The 24,482-nt window shown below is 39.4% G+C and overlaps 1 protein-coding gene across 43 annotated transcripts in view; it reads right to left on the bottom strand.

Annotated features, from left to right (window-relative positions):
* FOXP1 (forkhead box P1) overlaps positions 1-24,482 on the bottom strand; it is a 721,956-nt gene that overhangs the window by 216,644 nt on the left and 480,830 nt on the right. For all 43 annotated transcript variants that reach the window (XR_015151275.1, XR_015151276.1, XM_086366737.1 and 40 more), the window contains one exon: positions 23,049-23,236. Coding sequence is in view for 41 of the 43 variants with exons in the window: in XM_086366737.1 (XP_086222863.1) it covers positions 23,049-23,225 (177 nt within the window). In the remaining 2 variants the exon portion in view is untranslated. The remainder of the gene's footprint in view (positions 1-23,048; positions 23,237-24,482) is intronic.

Genomic DNA, 24,482 nt, shown 5'->3' with positions numbered 1-24,482 from the left:
CTTTTGTTTCCAGGAAGCTCTAGATGAGTCCTTCCTTTTTTTTTTAATAAAAGAAAACTCATACAGTGGTTTTTTTGTTAAACCTGAAAGTCTCTGATATGCTACACTAAAGGAACGAGAAAGAGAGAATAAAAATTAAAACCTTGGAAAAATGTTTGGATGCCTGCTTTCTTTTCCCAATTGGCTATATGCTGCATTATTCAATGGAAAATACCCAGGGATAGAAATCCCAAGGCATGAAAACCACACGGTCATGGCACATGAGTGACCCGAGGGGAATGTATCACATGTTAAAAACATGTGAGGGACCTCCCTGGCGGTCCGGTGGTCAGGGGTTCAATGCAGGGGATGAGGGTTCGATCCCTGGTTGGGGAGCTAAGATCCCGCAGGCCTCACAGCCAAAACATCAGAACATAAAACAGCAGAAACAACACTGTAACAAATTCAATAAGAAAATGGTCCACACGAAAAAAAAAAAAAAGCTTACAAAAAAATAAAAACATGCAAAAGCCTGAAAAGAGTAGAATGCAAATGAAAACCGCATTTTAACAACGAAGAACCTTGTATTTATATAGTTTCATCACTTTCCAAGCATTTTGACCTAATGATACTTCATTTACTTCCCCTAAAGCCCCTCTGAGGTGTGCAGGACAGTTATTATTAACTTTATCTTTTAGACGAAGAAACTAAGATGAAGCGACTGTTTAAGGTCTCCCAGCTACAAGGTGTCAGGACACTGACTAAATTCTAGGAGTTTGAATCCTAATTCATTGATTGGATCTGTCTTCAAAATGAGGACTGCCTCTAACTTCCTTCTTCCTTTTTGACTCACTGTTGGCATTTTAAAGGACACTTTTGCTTGGATATTCATGTTTTAAAGGTCTGGAGTGCCCACTGATGATTTGTTCAATACTAAAATTTCTAAAAATCAACCAAGAAGCAATATCTAAAATGGAGCATGATTTCTAATTTAATCAGACACAAATGAGAAAATAAACAGCATGTGATTTCAGAAGCAAAAGGAACCTTTGAAAGGAAGTGGTTTCCCAAGGCTCAAAGAGTTAGTGGCTTACTATAAATCAGAGTGACTTACAGCAGCAAAACTCAAACCTAGTCTGGCTGATACCCCCATCACTATTCTGGGACCATATTTGCAGAAAGAGCCCTTACATTTTCCAAACTTGAAAAGTCATTTTTTTTTCCTTTTGATTCAGGGTCACTTTTTTTTTTTTTCCTCTCTCACAGAAGGAGTTTCTCATCTATTGCCTAAGAACATGAGTCAAATATGCTAAATATGCCCCAGAAGTCGACATGGGGGATTGATAGCAACAATCAGCCAGAAAGGCATGTCAGCTTCACTCCCTTAACCCCAAAGTCTCCATCCTCATTTCTCTTCACCTCCAACCATCAGACCAATCTGACCCCATTTGCAAAGTTTCTAGAATGAAAAGCATCTTCAAAGGAAAAAAAAAGTTTGTTTTTTGTTTGTTTCCCTTTTGCCCAGCAGAAAAGTACTGCAAGCATCAAAGAGAAAAAATGATCCATTGATGCAGCACATTGTTATCCTATTAGTAAAACCATACATTGCACACATCAGACAAGGACCAAGGTTGATTCACAGTTAAGATGTTACATATTCCAAGTACAAAACCAATAAAAGGCCACAGGAGAGTGGGGAGGCAGATGATGGTAGACCAGTTTATGAAGACTATGAATGTCTACTACGGAATTACAGAGGTTACCTCTCGCCAGTCTGACAACTGCAAGACGAGGGGAGGAGGGCTGAAGTCATCTTACAAGGGGTTGCTGGTGTATTCTGGGAAGTCTTTGCTTATTTCCCAATAGCATTCAGGAAAATGTGGGCTTGCAGGATAACCACAGTGAATGAAGCTTTAAGGAATGGGAATTGGGAAACAAACTGTGGCGGGAAGGATAGAGCTGGGAAGTTTTGTTTTCATTTTTAACGATGAAAGTGAAAAAAAATAAAAAGTCACCAGTCTTAAGGTCTGGTATGACTAGCAGAAGAACGTCACCAGAAACAACTTCCTTGGGCCACTATCTCTGCATCCTCTAGGGCAGGTGTCAGCAAATTACTGCCCTGGGGCCCAAATCCAGCCCACTAACTATTTCTGTAAATAAAGTTTTATTGAAATATGGTGATGTCCATTTATGTACCATGGGAGCTTTGGAACAGAATATTTGCAACAGGACAGAAGAGTTCACAGAGCCAAAAAGGGTTACAATTGAAAGTAAATGTAAAAGTTTGTTAAGCCCTATTCTAGAAAGATTACAGTGAAGAAAAATATCCACTTCCCAATAACTGATAACAAAAACTTCTAAACAGATGTACATGAGCACACACACAGTCACACAGTTATACCCTATATGTATCAAACTTAGTTCTTAATGGTGCTGGTAACCTCAGGAATGAACTTCTGATTTTATCCATGCTGACAGATTGTAGAAGGGCCCACATCCTATCCCAGAAGATTGTTTCTAAACACATCAGGGGCGTCCATGCAAACGTTAATCAAAGGACAAAGCCTTCACTTTGTCTGTGCTTAGCTTCTTTATCCATAAAATGTGAGGCTGGATCATCAAAGGAATTTAAAAAATTCTATAACTCTAACAGAGAAAGAAAAAGGAGAGAAGTAATCACACACATCTATATATTAGGGCTTGGGTTTGGAGAGGAGTAAAAGAACTGAGGATACAGGAGACGCCACACACAAGCCAAGTGGGAAAAGATAAATGTGTGAAAGCGACAAAATGAAGTCCTTCTATCAGCCGCACAGGAAGGACAGATTCTGAAAGAGCTCAGCACCTGTACCAAGGGGTAGAAGGAAAGACCTACTCAAACATAAGAAAGAATTGTGGGAGAGGGACTTCTCTGGGGGCCCAGTGGTTCAGACTCTGCGGTTCCATGCAGGGGCAAGGATTTGATTCCTGGTTGGAAAACTAAGATCCTGCGTGATACACAGCCTGGCCAAAAATAAATACATAAATAAAAAGAACTGTTAGGAGAGATCACGGTTCTATGAAAGCTTCTGGAGAAAAATAATGATCCTGCAAGGAGATTGGGTGGAATGGGACCTATTCTGAACTTTCAAAATAGCTTGAGAAGCCAACACGCGAGCCACCCCGAGACCTACACTTTTTCAGCTCTGGCTACTTGGAACTGAAAATAGCCTGGCTTTCTTCTCCAGCCCAACAAGTGTGTCCTCTTTTGTGACGACAACACAGACGTGGCCATGGTGACACCTTGGAGGAACTGAGGTTCCCTGGCTCTCAGACAGCGAAAGTGAGAGAAATTCTCAAATTCTGACTTCTTTTCAAAGAAATATGCTTTTCCAAGCCTGCTCCAGAGTTTGTGTGAAAAGCTGACCTGCTGTTTTGTTTCTCAAGGTGAGAGATAGAGATAAACTCCATTAGATCTGTTGCAGTCTAGTATTTGGGCCTCTGTGTTGATCCAGAATAGTGACCAACTACCATGGGAGCTGACTGAACGGATCAAGCAAAGATTGGGTGCCATCAGCTGACTTTGCGAAATAAGCCAGGAAAGTTAAGACTATTTCCCAAACAGGAAACAAACACATGCTCTGCTGCCAGGGAAATGTACATAGTTTGACTTGTAGGTTATGAATCTTTAAAACTTCCACCATAAGTCCCAGCACACATTCTTAGTGAGTATGATCTTTTATTTATTGCTCTAAGCCATTTTTCTTTGTTGACTGGAGTGATGTTGGATGCAGGCAAAACATGGGCCACAGAAACATTAACACAAAACACTGCTTGGGGAGTAAAGGACACTACCTCCACAGGGCTAGTTATTCTTAATTAAAAAAATATATATATATTCTTCCAGATAGTAAAACAACAAAAAATGACTGTGGCGACTTCAAAAGGACTAACTCATTTATCAGTGAAGCTGCTTGAGCAATTTTCAAAAGAAATACAAAGTACCAGATATATTTGTGTTGTCAATCCATTTTTGTTGGTTGGGGAAAGGGTTCGAGCCTGTTACGTAATACTGAGAAAACACAGAGGTACTTCCCCAGCCCTGTCAGTCGGTGACAGTTGTCTGGGGCACCTGGAGAAGTTTGCAGTTTTAAGTTTTCTGGTTCCATGGACCCAAACAAAAGAACAAGAAAGAGAAACGTGTCCAAACCCAAATGGTTGCTTTCAAGTTGTCTATAAAATAGCTATTGCAACCACCACAGATTACAGCTTCTTATGTGCAGACTTATTAGTCCAGCCAGATTTCCCATTGTTTAAAAGTCAACACTCCCTTGCCCCTGAGTAGCTAAGGTGACAGCCATATGGCATCCGACAAGTTGCCATGTTGGAGCTATGTATTAGATCTTTCAGAACCATCATGCTTGAGCTTTATTGTCAGCAGCATGCTATAAACCTTACCACAAGTGCTGTTGAATTTCTGTCATTTCTGGAGGAAAACAAAGACCTTCCAATAGAAGTGTCTGGGGAAGAGAAGGAATCAAGCTCATTTTTCCTTGGGTGTTCGTTAGAAGGATGCAGGCAGGACTTCTCTGGTGGTCCAACGAGTAAGACTCCACGCTCCCAATGCAGGGGGCTGGGGTTCAATCCCTAGTTGGGGAACTAGATCCCACATACTGCAAGTAAAGATCCTGTATGCCACAACTAAGATCCAATACAGCCAAATAAATAAATAAATATTAAGAGGAGGAGGAGGATGCAGGCAATAAGTGTGAAGCAGGACTTGGCCTTAAAAATGGAAAGAAACAAATCCAAGTTACAAGGCACAGGTGCTTAAAAGTGGGCATGTTCACGAAAAATAAGGACTCAACCTAAAGATAAAAGGGGGAGGGAATACCTGGGATTTTCTTACTTGACTGAGCAAAAATAAGATGGGAAGAAGTGAAAGAGTTCTGAATGAGATAGCCTTTTAGGGTACTCACAATGGGGAAGGTGGCCAAGGACAGTGGGAGCAGCCTCGTCTGCTGGCCACCACAGTAAACACAACCAGAGGGGACCACACGCTGGACTGAAGGGATCAGGCTGTGGACGTGGGCACACATGGGTTACAAGCTGGGCCTGTCCCGGTATAAGACGCATGAACTTGCACAGCCAATTGTTTCTTTCTAGGACAAACAGGAATTTTAAGATTACTTAGCTCACAGGGTGCTTGTGAGTACAAACGGTACTAAAATACAAGGGAGTACCGCTCTAGGCAGGAAGAAAGGTGCTTTCAATAAATTTACTATCAATACTACTACTACTTTTAATACCATTACTATCTTTGATATTAGTCATTTCAAGCCTCAAAAAATCTGTGACAAGAAGGATGTTCAAGATATTTGGATCAAGTGAGGAAACACACTCATTTCCTGAAAATGGGTCGCTTATCAACCATCATCCAGTGTTGAGTGCTTGCTCCTCACTTAGCCAGTTCACTCCTGGGCACACCTGCAGAAAACCGTAATTCAGAAAGACACGTGCACCTCAACGTCCACTGCAGCACGATCTGCAGCAGTCAGGGCGTGGCAGCAGCCTAAATGTCCATCAACAGAGGAATGCATAAAGAGGGTGTGGTACATATATACAACGGAATATTATTCAGCCACAAAGTGGAACAAAATTGTGCCATTTGCAGATGTAGGTAGACACAGAGATAGTCATACAGAGTGAGGTTAGTCAGAAAGAGAAAAAAAAAACCTTGTATAATATTGTTTCTGTGTGGAATCCAGAAAAAATGGTACAGATGAATCTATGTACAAAAGGGACAGAGACACAGATGTAGAGAACAAACTTATGGATAACACACGGGAAGGGAGGTGGGATGAATTGGGAGACTAGGATTGATGTGTGCGTGTGTGGGGGTGTGGGTGTGTTCACACGCGTACTCAGTGGAATCTGACTCTTGGCAACTCCATGGATTATAGCCCACCAGGCTCCTCTATCCATGGAGTTTTCCAGGCAAGAATACTGCAGTGGGTTGCCATTTCCTCCTTCAGTGGATCTTGTAGAACCAGATTATCAAACTCATGTCTCCTGCATTGCAGGCAGACTCTTTATCACTGAGCCATTAATGAGAACCTACTGGGTAGCACAGGGAACTCTGTTCAATGCTCCGTGATGACCTAAATGGGAAGGAAATACAAAAAAGAGAGAAAATGTGTACACATATAGCAAAATGATTCATTTTGCTGTACAGCAGAAACTAACGGCAGTGTAAAGCAACTGTTGTCCAACAGAAATTAATCAAACAAACAAACAACAAAAACCAAGCAAAAACTGTAACAAATGTGCCTAAATATGGAATTACTTGGTGAATCTGGGAGAAGGTGGGGAGGGGAAAATCAGGAAAAAAGGTAGTATTAATTGGCCCTTAAACTATGAAATTTGAAACTAAGAACACAGGTTTTCCCTTACAGCTATAAATACATTTAAAATTAACATGAACAAGTGAATTACCGTATAAGAGAATTAATCCTAACCTTTCCCCAGTAAGAACTGATGCCTTTGAATTGTGGTGCTGGAAAAGACTTTTAAGACTCCTTTGGACAGAAAAGAGATCAAATTAGTCAATCCTGAAGGAGATCAACCCTGAATATTCATTGAAAGGACTGAAGCTGAAGCTCCAATACTTTGGCCACCTGATGTGATGAGCCGATTCATTGGAAAAGACCCTGATGTTGGTAAACACTAAGGGCAGGAGGAGAAGGGGACAACAGAGGATGAGATGGTTGGATGGTATCATCGACTCAACGGACATGAATCTGAGCAAACTCTGGGAGATAGTGAAGGACAGGGAAGCCTGGCACGCTGCAGGACATGACTTAGCGACTGAACCAAGAACAAACAATTCCCTTGGTAAACACTTTTACTGAAATGTTTTCCGTAAAAAACAGCTATTTTTTTTTTTTATCTATAAAGTTAAATGGTGGGAATGGGAAAGAAATATGTAAAAATGTGAAGCCATGATATTAAAATTGAAAAGCTATAGAATATCTACAAAAATGTCAACAGTTGCTGTCTCTGTAAAATGAGATTTTACTAGGTACGCTTTTTCTTTTTCTGCTTTCTTAGTTACATCTTCTAATACTTTTTATCCAATGGACACATAATTAATTGATCAGTAGAAAATGCCAAATAATTTTCTATTCAGTTTTCAGTTGAAAATATGTGAATGACACCCACGCCTCACTCAGGGCTGGCACTGAGGATCTCGCTCTTGGCTTTGGCACATGGGGGTATTCTGCAGGAACTGGTGGATTTAAGTGCCTGTCTACGCATCTCTTCTAGCATATTCTATGGCCATCCTCTAACTGTGTCACAATCTCTGCCATTAATTTATAGTACTTTCACAAAATGCACCTATGGCTAGAGGACCTTCTAAGACTTTAGTTTGAAAAAAAATATTTAAATCACCATTTTTTCCCCTCTGTTCTTAATTCTTCAGAAATTTCCCCAGTCTTTCACAAATCAAGTCAGGTCACAAGAATCAAATATTATCTCAGATTAAAACCTAAACAGGGTACTTGCCAAACAACAGCCTAGGGAAGTTATTGGTTATGTGTAGTATGCAATTATTAGCTATCCTGGTTCTAGGTACTAATCCCATGAAAATTATAGAGGAAGGGCAGCAAGGAGCACTGAGACATAAAAAAATCACTGCCATGTGTAAAAACTCAGATGTTAAAAAACAAAATGCAGGCACAAGAATTTAGCCAGAAAAAAAAAAAAATAGACATGCCAATAAAAAAGCTGCTTCTTAAAATTTGGCTGGCAGCGTCCTTCCCCTCCCCAATGGATACTCTCAGTAAAGAAAACATGGTCGATTTTTTCTCCCTTGACTGTATTTGATTTCCAATTAAAATTAAATATAAACTGAAACGCCACCTGGATTTTAGCAAAATCCAATCCCTGCCTTCCCCCTCCTCCTTTTTCTTAAAAGAAGAACCTGGGCTTACATATACAAACATTTTGCTAAATGACCCGTGGCAAATTGCGTAATGCCAGTAAAAGTTGTGTTTTTTAAGTTATGAGCCCCAAAGATTTTATCTGAAATAAAACCCTGATTCAATTCAGATTCTGGAGACAAACTGTGTCCTTAACTCTGCCTCTAAATTTAAAACATTTGTGTGTGGGGCCCCTTCAGTAATGTTGCTAGTAGGTATGGAGGAGAAATTCTGTATTTATTAGGATATGTGTTTTCTTTTCTAAAATGGTAAATTAGGGCACTAATTGCCTACAAGAACGGATTCTCTGCAGTCTTGATGTAGTGGCCAGTTTCTAAATGAAGAGCCTGGTTGTTAAACAGGCCTGTGTGCTTATTTCAGTTAATCATCTCAATGAAGGAAGACACAGGAATTCCTATATTCATGGAGAAGGGTTCCCTTGGAGGTATCCAACTTTAATATCTACAATGTCCTACAGATATTGGCTTTTAACATGAAGTGGCTGGAGGTCACAAAAGAATGGAACAGTGTAGAGAAACCACTTGGAAGCCCCAACTTCTACCTCCAGGTTCTTAAGACGACAGTCAAGCCTTTGTCATATCCTCAAAAGGCAATGAACAAGGACACTTATGGTGTCATGAGCACATTTTAAAGGTTCCAAATGTGTCAAGGTCTTTATGTATATTATTATTCAGTATATTCATCACATGAACCCTTTCCACAAGTTGTTTTTATTGCTCCATTTTACAGATGAGAAAAGTGAGACTCAGGAAGACTGGCATAACTTGCTCAACTTCTGCATTCAGTAAATGCTAGAGTTGGGTTTTAAACCTTTGTCAGTACAACTCCAAAATGTCTTAAACTAAACATTCTTCTATTTCTAGCTCTCTAGGGCAGTGAAATAAACCTAGTGGAAACAACATGCATTGGGCAAGCAACTAGGTATATTTGTATATGATTACCACGACAATGCATGACAAAGTCCAAACAAACAAGGAAGGAACTTTCAATGTGGGAGTGGTGGAGAAATCTAACTGCATTTTTTTCATCTATATTCTTTTCAGTGACCATAGATTGACATCGGTCACACACTGATGATGCTATATAAGGATGGCTAGTGGTTGATGGTGGAAGCACCTAGAAGCTGGTGGAGAGACAGCACTAAGGGAAAAAACATGTGGTACTGCAAACACAAACATGTCATGGGAGACCAATCTTACAATTATGAAAATTTATCCCTTGAAATCTGTGCAAAAATTTTTAAAAGATAAATATGGGTAAGATATATACTTATATATTTTATTGATATTATTTTATAAATTTATATTAAATTTGTATCATATTTATATAAGATACAATATAAGTATTTTATGTAAAATGCATATAAATCTTGCTCAAGGGACAGGTATTCTCTGCCATTTCTATCCACTCTTAAAAGTTTTCAAACAGTGTGAATGTGCATGATATAATAACTTTTTAATTATAAAGGCAAGAAATATCACTATAGATATTTTAGAATATACAGAAAAGTGAAAAGCATACAAAATAAAATGCAATCCCATAAACATACAAAAACTATTGATAATCTTTTTGACAGGCTTTTTCAAGCTTTCCCCCACCACCAATTATTATAATTCTTAAAGTTAAGTTTCCATAATTGATAAAGTTATATTTCTAAGGGAGTATGAGTCTTAATGGGTACCTAATATTGCTTCAAACTTAACCTTTCTTCTAATGTCAGTGATTCAGCATATTTTTTTATTTTTCATATCATAAATACTACCATAATGAACATCTTCAGGTAAAAATCTTTGTGTATGCCTCACATTATTTCTGTTGGTTAAATTCCTAACAATGATGATGATAAAGATACGAATAACAGCAGCTAACCATTATAGACTCATGTACTCAGACTATTAAATGCTGATATTATCCCCATTTGATGGATGTGTGAAGTTAGGCATAGAGAAATCAACTGACTTGCACAATAACCAAACTAGTGTCAGAGTAATGATCTGGACAAAACAAGACTGGCTCCACCATTTACGCTTCTGATACTCTGCCTTTTTCATTGGTTATCAAGTGTGCTCTAGTCAGCAGTAGACAATGGGTTAGAAGCATCAGAAATGCAAATTTTGGGGCCCCAACCAAGATCTACAGAATAAAGTACTTGGGAGTGGGTCCTGCAGTCTGTTTTAAAAAGTCTTCCATATGACTTCCACACAAATAAAAGTTTGAGAACCACTGCTGAATGCTATATAATTGCTCAGTAAAAGTGTGACCCTGAATTCAACTGTGTGACTGTTCTAAACCTGTTACACAATGCCAAACCACCCCCAGAATGGACTGTTGCTGCTAAGTCACTTCAGTCGTGTCCGACTCTGTGTGACCCCATAGACGGCAGCCCACCAGGCTCCCCTGTCCCTGGGATTCTCCAGGCAAGAACAATGGAGTGGGTTGCCATTTCCTTCTCCAATGCATGAAAGTGAAAAGTGAAAGTGAAGTCGCTCAGTCGTGTCCGACCCTCAGCGACCCCATGGACTGCAGCCCACCAGGCTCCTCTGTCCAGGGGATTTTCCAGGCAGGAGTCCTACACAATGTTATATAAGTCACAGTGTGGATGCATCATTTCTTGTCATCTTTGCTGATTTGGTCAAAGACCTTCCAACGAGTATACAGTGTTGTGCAAGAGTATGTAAACCTGGTTAGTGCATTTGAATAAACATAAAATGACTCTCAGGACCTATGCAGAGGACTTTATATGACCTTACTTACCAGGGTTTTCTTCAGAGCTGGCATTTATAGTGCTACATTTAAGATATCCAAGAATTAATTCCAGGGACACACTGGTAAGCATTTAGAGCCAAAAGAGGAAACCTTTTCCAAATTAGAGATAGGTTACTAATGCACTTAACATTAATTAAACATAGAAGAATCTAGGAACATTTGTCAAAACACTGAACCAGCTAGCAAACCTAATTAACATGCAGTGTGGGCTGTACAGTGTTTTAATTTGGGGGTGGGGGGTTGGGGTGTGACACACATGAAACTGTAATTGCAAAATCATACACACACACGTGTATACGCACGCTTTGCAGAGTGAAAGGTGCTGGGATCTCATAAGACTTACAAAGGAGGGGTCTTAAAATGGTGCAAAACATAAGAATGGTGGAATTAAAGATATGACCCATGGCAGGGAAATCCACCTGCCTGGAAGACTAAAGAGATTTTCGCTAACTGGGAGATAAGTCATCTAATAACAAACTTAGAAACAAATAAAGTAAGACAAGAAATAAGTTTGAAAGGGAGAAAACGCGAGGCCAGTGTATTTTTCCAGAAAAGACCATCAGTTCATAAAAATAGCTGCATTGAGTAAAGATCTTCAAATCTGACAACTATTTTAAAATTAAGGTCCTATGGTTTCAGTCATTCCAGCTAAATGATGAATAGACGTGAATGAGCTAAAATTCAATATAAAAATATGTGAAATATGGATACCACCAACGAAATGACCAGTCTTGTCAGCCCTCATCTAATCTCTGGAAATCATACACTCAACTCAGGCAATGGTCTGTGTAAACAGATAGGCCCCGGACCATTTCCTGGAGACCAATCAACTCGGATGCTGGTATCCAGTATAGAAAGACCTCTGCTTATGATATGCCCCCAGGCCTTCCACAATAGAAAACCACTCTCGCTACTCCCCAAATTAAAAATGACAAAATAGCAAAGATACATCTCTTGGCAATTTAATATCTAAGTCATAATCCAAATCCACATAGCTCAGTATATACCCTCTATCTATTATCTCCTGATTGAAAGAGTTAAACTAAATCTGCTGGTGTGCACATACTGAGCTACTGTTTCCTCAGTTTCATCAGTCTTCAAAGATCCCACCAACACAGACACAAATAAACTCTTCCTCTCTGGGTTCTTGTTGTTGTTTAGTCGCTAAATTGTGTCTGACTCTTTTGCAACCCCATGACTCTTGCAACTGTAGCTTGTCAGGCTCCTCCATCCTTGAGGTTACTGAACATTTATTGATTAAATCACATATCTGTTGATTAGTCAGATGCATCTCTTCTACAGCTTCATGTGCTTTGAAGTTTTTATTGCTATTCAATTCACATGTTTACATCTTGTCCTAGGCCAATTAGATTATGAATTTTATGAATGCAGGGACACATTCAGGATATTTCTTTGCATCTTCTAGCCAACCGTGGGACTACAAATATATGCTACTTTCTTATATTAATTTTCTTTGGTAGGAGAACCATGACCAAAGAAATCCTCTCTTTGAGTGACTCGTTCAGAATCTCACGCTCCATCATTTCTTTAGTAGGCTCGCTGATTATTCTTCTAAGCAACAATTTTGTCAAAACCTTTCATTTGTAAGACATATTCAGTTAAATGATTAGAAAGCAACCCATATAGGTATGATGACAACTACATGTTAATCTTCCATTTCAGAAAAGGCAAAATAAGTCAAATTATGAGATAAATACATATATCAATAAATGTACACTTTAGGGGAAAAATGAGGGAATGATCTTTCAGTTTTGTTACATGATACTATAAAATAAGAATACGAAGTTTTAGAAGGCAAATCTTGCTACATCTGCCATTCGCTAATCCAGGGGGTCAACAAACTTTTTCTGGTAAGGACCAGATTATAAGTATTTTAGGCTTTATGAGCCATACATTCTCCATGCAACAACTCGCCCCTGCTGTGGTAGGGAGAAGGCAGCCACAAACAAGAGAAAAGAGGGAAATATGGGGCTTTCCTGGTGGCTCAGTGATAAAGAACCTGCCTGTCAAAGCAGGAGACATGGGTTCAAGCCAAGATTTGGGAAGATCCCACATGCCACAGAGCAAGTAAGCCCGTTCGCCACAACTCCTGAGCCTGTGCTTCAGAGCCCGGGAGCTCCAACTACTGAAGCCCGCAGGCCTTAGAGCCTGTGCCCCACAACAAGAGAAGCCGCTGCACTACAATAGGGAATAACCCCCACTCACACAACTAGAGGAAAGCCCATGTACCATCAAAGACCTAGCATAGCCAAAAATTAGAAAAAACATGTTTTTAAAGGGGGGTAGGGATGGCTGTGTTCCAATAAAAAAAATCTTTATTTCAAAGAGGAGGAAGCAGACCCAGATCTGTAGGATTTGGCCTTCTGCCTTAGCTCACCAATCCTCAGTATGGTCTGCCAGCTCAACACACTGCCTTTTACTTAGAATTTACCAATAAAGGTACTGACTGAAAGGCTGAGAAACAAGTTTAAAATAATTCCAGAATGCAATCCCGCAAATTGTAATTGTGAATCACTACATTATAGAATATCACCTTGACAATAATAATGGAGAATATCACATCCCCAGTTGATGCACACTGCTTCCCCTCTTATGATATGCTAATGGTACAGTATATCTATACATAAATGCACATAGCATATCCATGAAATACACTACACAAACTTGTGTAAGACAAGTGCAGATCTAATGGGATAAATCAGCAGGTTAGGATAAAAATGCATGTTGCCAAGGCATTTTCACTTAGAACCTTGGCAGGCTGGATTGCTATCGTGTGGAAATGGAAATATCACTATGAAGAGGGGAAAAAATGAGGCAAGGTAAGCAATACTATCACAGTATTATTTATCATACACATTAGGACCAAAAATAGTCAGGAAGGAATGAACATTATGTCATTCTCTCCCAGTCTTTAACCTTGAAAAGGGTGTTGAGTTCATAGAGAGCATAACAAGAGTCAATACAAGAGGCTATAAAAATGGAGCTGGTTCTTCCTGTGCTACCCTGAAAAATTAACACACTCATTACAACAATAAAAGGCTACTTTCACCCTGTTCTAGGAAGTTACGTTCTATTTTATTAAAATTTTCCAAAATTCTTTCTTCCTTTGACTCTAAGAGGCCTGGCTCTGCTGTTGAGAAGCAAAAGACATTTTACGCACAATTTTCCTCTACTAGAAAGAGGTATATTGTGCCCTTCAGTGAACATAAAATTGATATTATCATCTCTTAGTTTATATCTCACTACTTAACCTTCAGATTAAAAGTTATTGGATTTGAATGACTAAGAAGACATCATGTCACCTTCCCTTCAATGTGGAGAGAGGGGTGTTGGGGGCAAGAAAAGGTACAATGTTAAAAATACCAATTTAGATCAGCTCACATCTGCCTTTTTTTGACAAGTGACCGTGATACTGACAATTACATATGGTTGCCTGGATCAGAAAGTGTGTAATAAACAGTCTACTTTAGGAAACTTTACAGAAGACCAACCTGCATCAGGGAATTCATTTTATTTTGGGTAAAGAAGGTACAGTTTAAAAATAGGGATAAAAGAGTTAATTCAGAGAGAACCTTAGGGTTATCAACTTCACAAAATAAAAGATTTTAACCCCTCCAAAGCCAGTATTTGCATTGTCAGTTTATGCAGAAGATACTGGAAAATACTCTCTCAGGAAAGATTAAAGGGAAAGAGCTTCCTTCCCTCCATCCATCTCTATGCAGGGCTCAACTTCAACTCATAAACAAGGCTTGCTCCCCCTTAGCAGCTGAATCTATACCCCTAAATGGGTTTTCCAATAGCACCAGCTGTTTAATAATTACAGATTGTATTTTTCCAACAAAGGAAACACAACAGGCACCCCCTTCACCTTAAAACAAAAAAATTATTCATTCTAAGAAGCCTGTGTCAATATGAGACACTTTATCAAAGATCTAACTTGGTAGTTTTGTTCTCTAAGAGAGATAAGCGCCTTCCCTGATCAATAGGAACATAAGCAGTTTATCAGCACTTCCCATGTGACTTCTGGAAGATATACTCATTAGAAAATGGCATAGGCTAAAGGGAAAATATTTGATAATTTTAATCTGAATAAACATATACAATCAAATAGTGAGACTGAGTGACACAGGAGGGTGTCTTTTTTTAAAACAGCCTTTAAACAGAGATTTTTCCAAAATAAACTTACTCTTTATATACAAATTATGTTTGTGCTTTCTTTATCATATCATAATAATTGATTAATGACGGGCAGAAAGGAGCTTGCCTTCTCCTCTCGCTGCCCTTCTCTCTCTTCATTCCACGGTACACCATGGGTGCACCATGCTGCCCGTCAGATCGGAAATCCTGAGTCACCCCTCACAGACACGCTCACATCTCCTGTTTTCCAAAGGTGCTACTGATTTGCCAATTCACCCCTGAACTCCCTCTTGTGACCCAGGCCTTCCTTTCTCTTCCCATTTCATTCATTCACAGAGTCAGAGGACTGTTCGCCGCCCAGTACTGTGCTCTGTGCTGAGGAGCAGCAAGGGATGGGAAAGGCTCATCCTTGCCCTCATGCGGCTGACAGCTGACCAAGGGCTTCAAATGCAGGGAACAAGGCAGGGTCAGCCACATGGCAGCCTCGGGTTCAGCTAGGTGCTCTGTGACCTAAATGGATGGGATGGGTGCGGTGGGAGTGGGCGGAAGGCTCAAGAGGGAGGGGATACATGTATACATACGGCTGATTCACTTTGTTGTATAACAGAAAAAACACTGTAAAGCATTTATACTTCAATTTTTTAAAAAAAGCTACAAGAAAAAAAGGTTGGGATAAAAATCAAAAGAACAATGATACTTAGTGACATGGAAATTACATACAATTTGAATTCCAGGGTCTATAAATAAAGCTTTACTGCAACACACACACACACAAAACCAAAAAACCAAACCAAACCAAAAAAAACCATGGCGCCCTCAATGACGTGAGGCAAGGGTTAGTGTCCCGTTCCTAAATCCAGGGCCAACAGCAATGGCCTTGTCACTACTATTCACCTGTCCTGAGCCTCTTTCCTGCCACGCCAGGCCCAATGTTCTTTTTTACCGTCAGTCCACCTCCTCATGTACAGCCTTTCTTTCAGGTGGGAAACCTCCACTGGCTTAGAAACTCAACTTTCACACAAACTGAACTCAATTTACCTTCTAACCACCTTCACATCACTCTCAGACTTACTCATCAGGCTCCAACCAGATAAACTCCAAGTTACTCTCCCCTGCTTCCCCAGCACCTCACACATGTGTGGTCCTCACATTTCCTTACACATAGGCGTGGCATCATAACGGTTCAATGAAAACAGGAGAATAAATAACTCCAAGAAATTGAAAGCTAAGAAAGAAGGTTAGTAGTCCATTTAGTAGCGACCTGGACTAAAACTGAGTCCAGGCCAGTATGTGAAACTCTCTTCAGTAAATTTTCTTGTGAGAGAGGGGGAAAAAAAAAATCGTTTTATTTCCACAAACCAAATCAAACACAGTATTTAGTAAAGAGTCTCTGGAATGTTACAAGTAACACTTCATAATTACAATAGATTTGAGTTCAAAGACCAAGTGATGAAAAGAAACTTTCTAATACAGGGTTCAATTCCCTATATAAACTTCCTTTCTGCTGCTCCATCCACCACTCGCATTTATATTGCTCTTCTACTTTGTCATAAAAGCAGTCACCTTCTAACCCTTTTTATCAAGCAATCTATGCACTAGCTAAAAGTACACTAGACTCCATCAGGCGAGCTATAGGTTTACATTACACAAACATACCAATTCTGCCTGTTCAGCACTAGTTGTCAATAAAGGCAGGCACTTGCAAAACAGCAAAGTAGGTTACTTGCCTTCAGAGAACAGATAGGAGCCTGCCAGTTTTGCAAAACAAACTCTTTGCAATCACCAAAGCTAATCTGTCGACAAATTACCATTAAAGTCATTCCTCCTGATGTTCAAAAAGAGATTTCTGACTAGGCAAGAGATAGGGAGTATTTTTTTTTTTTTTATTAGCTCACAGGTCAAGACTGAAAATTACCTTCTCAAAGTAGCAATGCTTTTGCTTCAAGTCAAGAGCGTACACTTCACTCATAATGAGAAGCAGCATCTGGGTTGCTATTACCACGCTCTCTTATGTACGTGACGCTTTTTTTCCCCCCATTTCCTGGTCCATCTTAATTTTCAATGGAGAGATTAATGACACACAACTGCTGTTCAGAAATTAGAACGTGAAAGAATTTCACACGAGGTTCAAAGTCTGCATTACATAAATCTTTGACAACAATATTTAGATGGAAGGCAGGTCTAAACAACAGAGGAGAGAACTAAATTTAGCATTCAGGGTGAAAGATGCCTTTTCCAGAAATAGCCACAAAAGGAGTTAAGAAAAAGTATAAGTTTGCTATTTTGTGCCTGCCTTTTCTTTATTTGTCAGAATTATCTAAATTCCTGTCTCAGTTTCATTTTAATCTGTTTGGTTTTTGCTAACATTTTGGTGGCACTGATTCCTATAAAATGTATTTGACCATCAATCGGTTCTATAGTATTTGAACTCTACCTTGTGTCTTCAAAGAGTCTATCTGAACAGAGCAATTCCTTAGAAATTTCTTAATTTTATAATTTAAAATTATAGCTTGGGTCTTCACCCATTAGTGAAGGAAGGTGCTGGCTCTTATCATAGTCCCCAGGCCCATGAGGGCATTTAATAAAAGAGTAATCTCAAGACTTCCCTGGTGGCCCAGTGGTTAAGACTTTACCTTCCAATGCAAGGGGTGCAGGTCTGATCCCTGGTCAGGAAGTTATGATTCCACATGCCTCACAGCCAAAAAGAAAAAGAAAAACATAAAACAGAAGCAATATCTTAACAAATTCAATAAAGACTTTAAAAATGGGCATCAAAAAATCTTCAAAAAATATGAATAATCTCTTCTGTACTTTATTCTGAAAGTATAGAAAGGACACAGAAAGTCCTTTTAGGACACAGATATGCTGAACGTATTTACCCTTCCGGTGGCATCCAAAGACCCTCTCTTTTCAGACACAGTCCCTGCCTGCCATGGGAAAGCCCACTTGAGAGGATTCCGTAGAAAGTTCATAAGAAATCATTTTCAAAGGAAAAAACAGAATGACAAAGCCGAACTGGCTACTGATAGTTCATCTTTTGCATCTATAGATCTATACCTAATCACCCAGGCTTCTCTCTGTAGAAGGGGAAACAAGGCCAAAGATGACCAGTGGCATTTAACACAGCCCTCCAGAGGAAGATGGGGAAGAACAAGAAACTAAGGGAGGCTCCCTGTAATAGGTGCTTACTGCCCATCCAAACACTGACAGCTACTTCTTCCAGGCATTGTTTACCACAGAGGCAGTTACAATTCGAAACACTGGTAGGACATTCTTCCAGTTCTGTTTAATACCCACCCACTAGTAACTTCAGTAACAAACACTAGAGGAAGGGATTCATTCTTCGATCCTGACAAGAAAGAGAATTTCTGAGTGTCTCTGGTCCTCTGTAATGACTAATTTTACTTCCTTCAAAGGCTCATTGGCAAAATTCAACCCAATGGATCCTCCTCTTTCTCTTCCATGATCTTGCAGAAGCTCCTTGTCCTTTCTACCTTTTTACCTCCTTAATAGTCACCGAATGTTTCTCTTTTTCTTTTACATTATTAATGTGAAACATGTACCTTAAACCGAATGTCAAAGAAGCTATATGAAGTTAATACATCACTTAGCCACAACTCTCCAAATAATATAGTTTTGAATTCCACATATAGTTTATCTTATTTAAATGTCCTTCTCACAGACTACTTCTAAACTGCCCTTCTCATATAAAACGATAACCACACCTAAAAACTCTAGCAACCAAAGCTCTCCCTACATTGATTTGCAGACAATAAAAGTGCCAGGTGGTATCCCCCCCAAAAAAGAAAAAAAACCCATCATTAAATGGAATGTTGTTAAGAAATCACTGTTTTATTTAACAGCTATTCATTTTTATTGAATAAACATTTTCTAGTATGCATTCTGTTAATTGACCTGACAGCATATGCTGTATATGGAGAAACTTCTAAACATTATGCTCTATGTAATATGCTTATCTGAAAAAGCTCTCATTTGCAGCAATATGGAAATAAAATTCTGCTTTCTAAAATTCAAGACTTTTAAAATGCATTAATCCACACAGTTTGTGAAATTGCTCTGGACATTTTAAAATCCTTCCTTTAAGGGGAAAAAAAAAAAAAAACTTTAGTAACTGGTAATAGTATTTGTTGCTGAGTTTCATAATGGAGTAGTCAGTATCCAGTAGAGAACTTTTACAGACCTGGAAATGGGGCAGGCATAATAGGAAATAAAAAGCAGTGATGGGATTGGGTAAAGAATTATTCAAGAGCTAAAAGAAAATGTTCAGAAACTCTATCAAATTATATTATTAGAAAACTATTGTTATAATAGTTTCGTGGTCCAGATATAAGTACAGTTGAAGCATTACAGAATAATACATTTAGTTTTAAGGAAGGGAGCCAGTTTGTGAGTGTGTGGGTGGGCTTCTCCAGCTGATGGTAGCCCCTCTCTTTGGCTGATGGCTTCTGAGTGATGATGGCAATGTCCAGACCAGAATCACCAACTCCACTTCCTAGAGGGCACAAGTCAGCCAAGGTCCTGGGTGGGCACTCAGGCCGACTGCAGGGCTACGGGCTCCTTGACTTAGTAACAATTCATCTCCCAACAACGGTTACCCGTGTAGGAATACTGCCCATGGTTACCAGATCGGATTTTTCAAGAGAAAATGGAAAAGCCAGATTTCCCCCATTTCTCTAGGCTGTCAACAACATAATTAAAAAACAGCAACAGCAATTCTGTCTGGACCCAATTTAGCCAATCTACAGACCAAACCCAGAACAGAAGCCACTCACTCCACAGCGAATCTTCGTGAAGGCTCTCCATTCTGAAAGGGCACTTGTTCTCATTCGTAATTATCTTTGGTAACATGGATCAAAGGTGGAAAGGCTTGCATTTATTTATTTTAAATCTTGGCAGTAGGTAAAAATTCTCCCTATACTGTCAATGATTGCACTGGAGCAACTGGAAAATCCTAGAACATTCAGTTTCATACACAGCATAATTAACTCATTTTTATACCAAGCCTTTTAAGCCAGATCTTTTTGTTCCATGGACTTCTAACATATTTTACAGTTCTAATTCTCTTCCAGTGTCCTACATTAATCAAAGCTGTAACCCCTGTTGTCTTTGTACTACAGAATCAGAATGTGCCCCTGGCGAGGAATGGGGGAAAAGTCAACAGGAATTAAATTTCAGTGCAACTGTTTACTCAACTGTGGCCTGCAGTTATTGAAATTTTATCCGTGGTTTTGTGTGACTACCGCAGTAATGAATTCAGCATGGCTGTGATTTTCTCACTGCTGGTATTCTCACTTCAAGTAAAAACCTGTAGAATAAGAATGACGAAAACAACCCATGTCCATCATGTTGACATTCAGATAACTACAAACTGTTTAACTGTTACAGTTTCAGTCTGAGAGAAAACTGATAATACGACTTCCATAAAACTTTCTGAATCCTGTCTTTTTTTCTTATTTCATCTACAGATTTTCTTTCCCCCTAACAACCTGTTAAGTGCCTCATCGTACACTTAAGGAAGTCACACAGCTGTCAGTTGTTTTATTTTAAAAGACTCAAAAGGCCTGCCAACCACAATATATGGAGTTTCAGGCACAATGATAGACCCAACTGCTTTCTTCCTTCCCAAAACATATCAGAGGCAATTAGAAATAAAATTGTTATAAAAATATTAAAAGCACTTTGAAGTACAATCAAAAGGTAATGACCTGTATACCAATTACCCAAACAACATATTCTCTAAAAAGTGGTCAGAACCAAGATAAAAGAGGGGAGACATGAATAACTAATTTTGCGGCTGATGGTTTTCAAGGAAGATGCTGTTAAAATGTACATATACATGAGCAAAATAATTCAGAAAGAGAAAAACAAATATTGCATATTAATGTATATATATGGTATCTAGAAAAATGGTGCTGATGAACCTATTTGCAGAGCAAACAGATGCAGATGTAAAGAATGGACTCGTGGAGACAGTGGGAGAGAGACAGGGTGGGACGAACAGAGAAAGTAGGATTGACCTATATGCACTATCATGTGTAAAACAGAAGCTAGTGGGAAGCTGCTGTGAACACAGGAAGCCCAGCCTGGTGCTCTGCGATGACCCAGAGGGGTGGGATGAGGAAGAGGTATGCTTAGAGTTATGACTGCATCACGCTGTGGTACGGCAGAATCTAATACAACGTTGTAAAGCAATTATCTTCCAATTAAAAAATAAACTAATTCTTAAAAAAATGAATGTATATTACCTTCTTCGTGAGGTCAACTTGTGGTTGCTGTTTGTGGGGTAGGGAGGGAGGGGTGTGTCTGTGTGTGTCTGTGGCATAAAAGTAATGTTTTTGGCTGGCTTATGACTTTGAGATAGTGGATGATTTTCAGTTCTTTAAATAAAAATCAGAAGATGTTAATTTCCCATTTATCCAATTGACATGTTCTAAATACTAATTACTCTGTGTTCATACCACCTCAGGCCATGGGGTCACAAAGAGTCGGACACAACTGAAGTGACTCAGCATGTACTCGCGTATACCACATCAGTCAATAGCCCCACTTCAGCTGCTCCATAAAGAAAGTTGATCTTGGCCTCTGTTTGGTACGGGCACAGAAAATGGCAAACCAAATTACCAACTTATTTCCAATATATCCACAAATATCTGAGAATATCACACGAACAAACGCACACACAAATACGTGGATCCCTTTCTACCACTGATAGGTCCTGTCACCAGTGTCACTGGTTAGGATTTGGCCATTTGCACTACTGCAAACACCCCAAGTTTACACACACAAATCCCAGCTGATGTGATGCCCAGGGAGCAGGCACTATCGAATCTGAGCTGCCACTAAAAGAGAGATCAAATCACTTCAAGTCTCTTCCTCTCTTTTCTATTTTTCCCCCACAGATTCCACTGTCTCAAGCTGGTTCCAACGGTTTCTGACAGACTAACAAGCTAATGATTCCTTATTGGTAAAAATTCTTAGAAAGGAGAAAATAATACATGTTTTAGAGACCGCCAAATGCCATATCCCTAAAACAGGAAGGGACTGCCTTAGTTTCTCTGCTATAGATTCTAAGAAAATGGTTTGAGAAAAGGTTTGCATTTTTCCTTCTTTCCCCCAACCCCCAACAATGTGTTTCATTCAGAAAGGGCCAAAGATTTACCACTCTTTTTAAACCGTTTTTCCAAATTACTTTGTATTTAATAAATGAATCAAACACTAAAATGCAACAAAAATCATTCATGATCATTAACAAAAATGTACACTATTTCCTAATTCCAAAAGAGGCTGTGAAAACAATGCTTATCTTCAAGCAAATGCTATTTACTTACTTGAATTTGCATCAACACTTTGGCCAACCAGCAACATTCACCTTGTCACACCCTTTGCCATTTGTAAATATTTTACCAGTCAATCACAGTTACCCATATAAATGCCTACAAAGGATATAACAAGAATGAGTATGTCCCAACTTGTGATCATTTGGGGTAGCCACCAAAAAGAGATACTTTAAAACAGTAATAAGATTTAGTCACATACCAACTGCTGTATGGATATAAGAAACATTTCTAAGTCGCCTATCTCCCTAAACTCTGAGCAACAGCAAGCAATTTCTTACACCAATGACTGCATTATTGATGTCTTGTTATCTACCCAATTTTGCTTGGGTATTTCTCCTTATTCCTACTCTCCTGTTTCACCTACTTTTCTTGCTTATAACCCTTGTTTCTCCTGTATCCTTGCCCCTTATTTGTTTCCTTCTTCCTAAGGTTTAATAAGTCTTTTTATCATTGTTTTTTTTTTTTTTTAAACTCAAGCATTAGGAACCATTTCTCCAAAGATTCCTTTTATTCCAAGTAGTTAAACTTTAGGCTGGCATATTAGGGGCTCCAAGGAAGTGGCCAGAGGTCCACCCGATCTCACTTTCAACAACCATTTCCCAAGACAGACGGGCTTCCCAAGACTGAAATGACAAAAGCTTGAGAATTTGTTTCTTAAAGCCAATGGCTGGGGCCCCGGCTTAAAAGATGCTGCGTACAGTCAGATAGCCGGCTGAGTATCAGACGGTCACGGTGGTCAAGTGTGCGATGAAACGGTAGCATCTGCACCCACCCCCCTCCACAGCCCGACTCCAGCGCACGGTACCTGCTGCTGCTGCTGCACGTGGGCCAGATCGGCCGTGCCCACGTCCACGGCCGGCGTCTCCCCGTTGGACCGCCCTTCCCGAAGACTGCCGCACTCTAGTAGGTGGTTGCCGCCGCTAGACCCATTCTGGATGGCTGAACCGTTACTTTTTGTCTCAGTCCCAGATTCTTGCATCATGACTCAAAAACCTGATTTGCAGGAGGGAGCCAGGGAGAAAGAAAAAAGCAGCTGTTAGCACAGTTGTTGTACATAAAGAGAAGGGCCCTGCCTTCAATGTTGCCAAACTCTGTAAACAGTTGTCACTTCCTTTCACTCAACTTATCCCTTATTAGTGGTTCAATAGTCTAGTTTCTGAAGATGGAACCGTTGGTCCAAATTCAAGTTTTAAGGGATCCACTGTATAGCACAGGGAACTCTACCAATATTCTCTAATAGCTTCTATGGGAAAACAATCTGAAAAAGAACAGATGCATGTATATGTACAAGTGAATCACTTTGCTGTACACCTGAAACTAACACAACATTGCCAAAAGACTATTCTCTAATATAAAACAGAAATTAATTAAAAACTTTAAAAGAAAAGCAAATTCAACTTTTAGTAGTATTGTTCTATGTATGCTATCTTTTTCCTCAGAAAAAAAAAAAAACATTGTCAGATGAACTTAGAATTTATGGTTAAATTCCTGTGATTATATCTGGATGTTTTGCTCAAAAACCAGTAAGTCATTTCATTCAGTGTATTAGGTATAACATTTAATTTTAGTATGTATAGGCTCTGTATGATGTATTACACTCTTAGAGAAGTATTTTCCAAATGTAGTCTATCAGGAGATAACACACCTTAGCAAGAGGCCTCCTGAGGTATTAATTCATGCTAAAACCCCTTACAGTCAAAACCCCAAAAGCGTTCTCAAGATTTGCACTCCCTGGAATCATTCAAGTATTGGAACTTTTCAAAACTGGCCATTCCAATAAGATAAGCTACTTTGAGAGAGGGAGGGGGGAGTCACAACTTTTCAGAGGCTAAATAAATTGACTCTTGTCTTTGTCTTATGGTTAAGATTGTCCTGAGAAGTCCCATTCAGAGTTACGTGTTTCTCATACTGAATTCCTAATGTCTGGTCTGGTTTAAGGTGTGAAAGGTCTAGGCCCTCTTATGCTTATTTTGGAGAAAATGTTGCCTAGGCAGATTAAAAAAAAAAATTCTGAATTTGAAAGTGTAAAGTGCAAGTCGCTCAGTCGTTTCCGACTCTTTGCGACCCCATGGACTGTACAAGTCCATGGAATTCTCCAGGACAGAATACTGGAGTGGGTAGCCTTTCCCTTCTCCAGGGCATCTTCCCAACCCAGGAATCGAACCCAGGTCTCCCACATTGCAGGCAGATTCTTTACCAGCTGAGCCACAAGGGAAGCCTGAATTTGAAAGTACTAAAC

Source organism: Bos grunniens, chromosome 22 (genome assembly GCF_055505025.1).
Source record: "Bos grunniens cultivar Pamir isolate PY7600 chromosome 22, Bosgru_T2T1.0, whole genome shotgun sequence".
NCBI lineage: Eukaryota > Metazoa > Chordata > Mammalia > Artiodactyla > Bovidae > Bos > Bos grunniens.
Note: the sequence above shows the minus strand (reverse complement) of the source record. Positions and strands in the feature narration are given on the sequence as shown.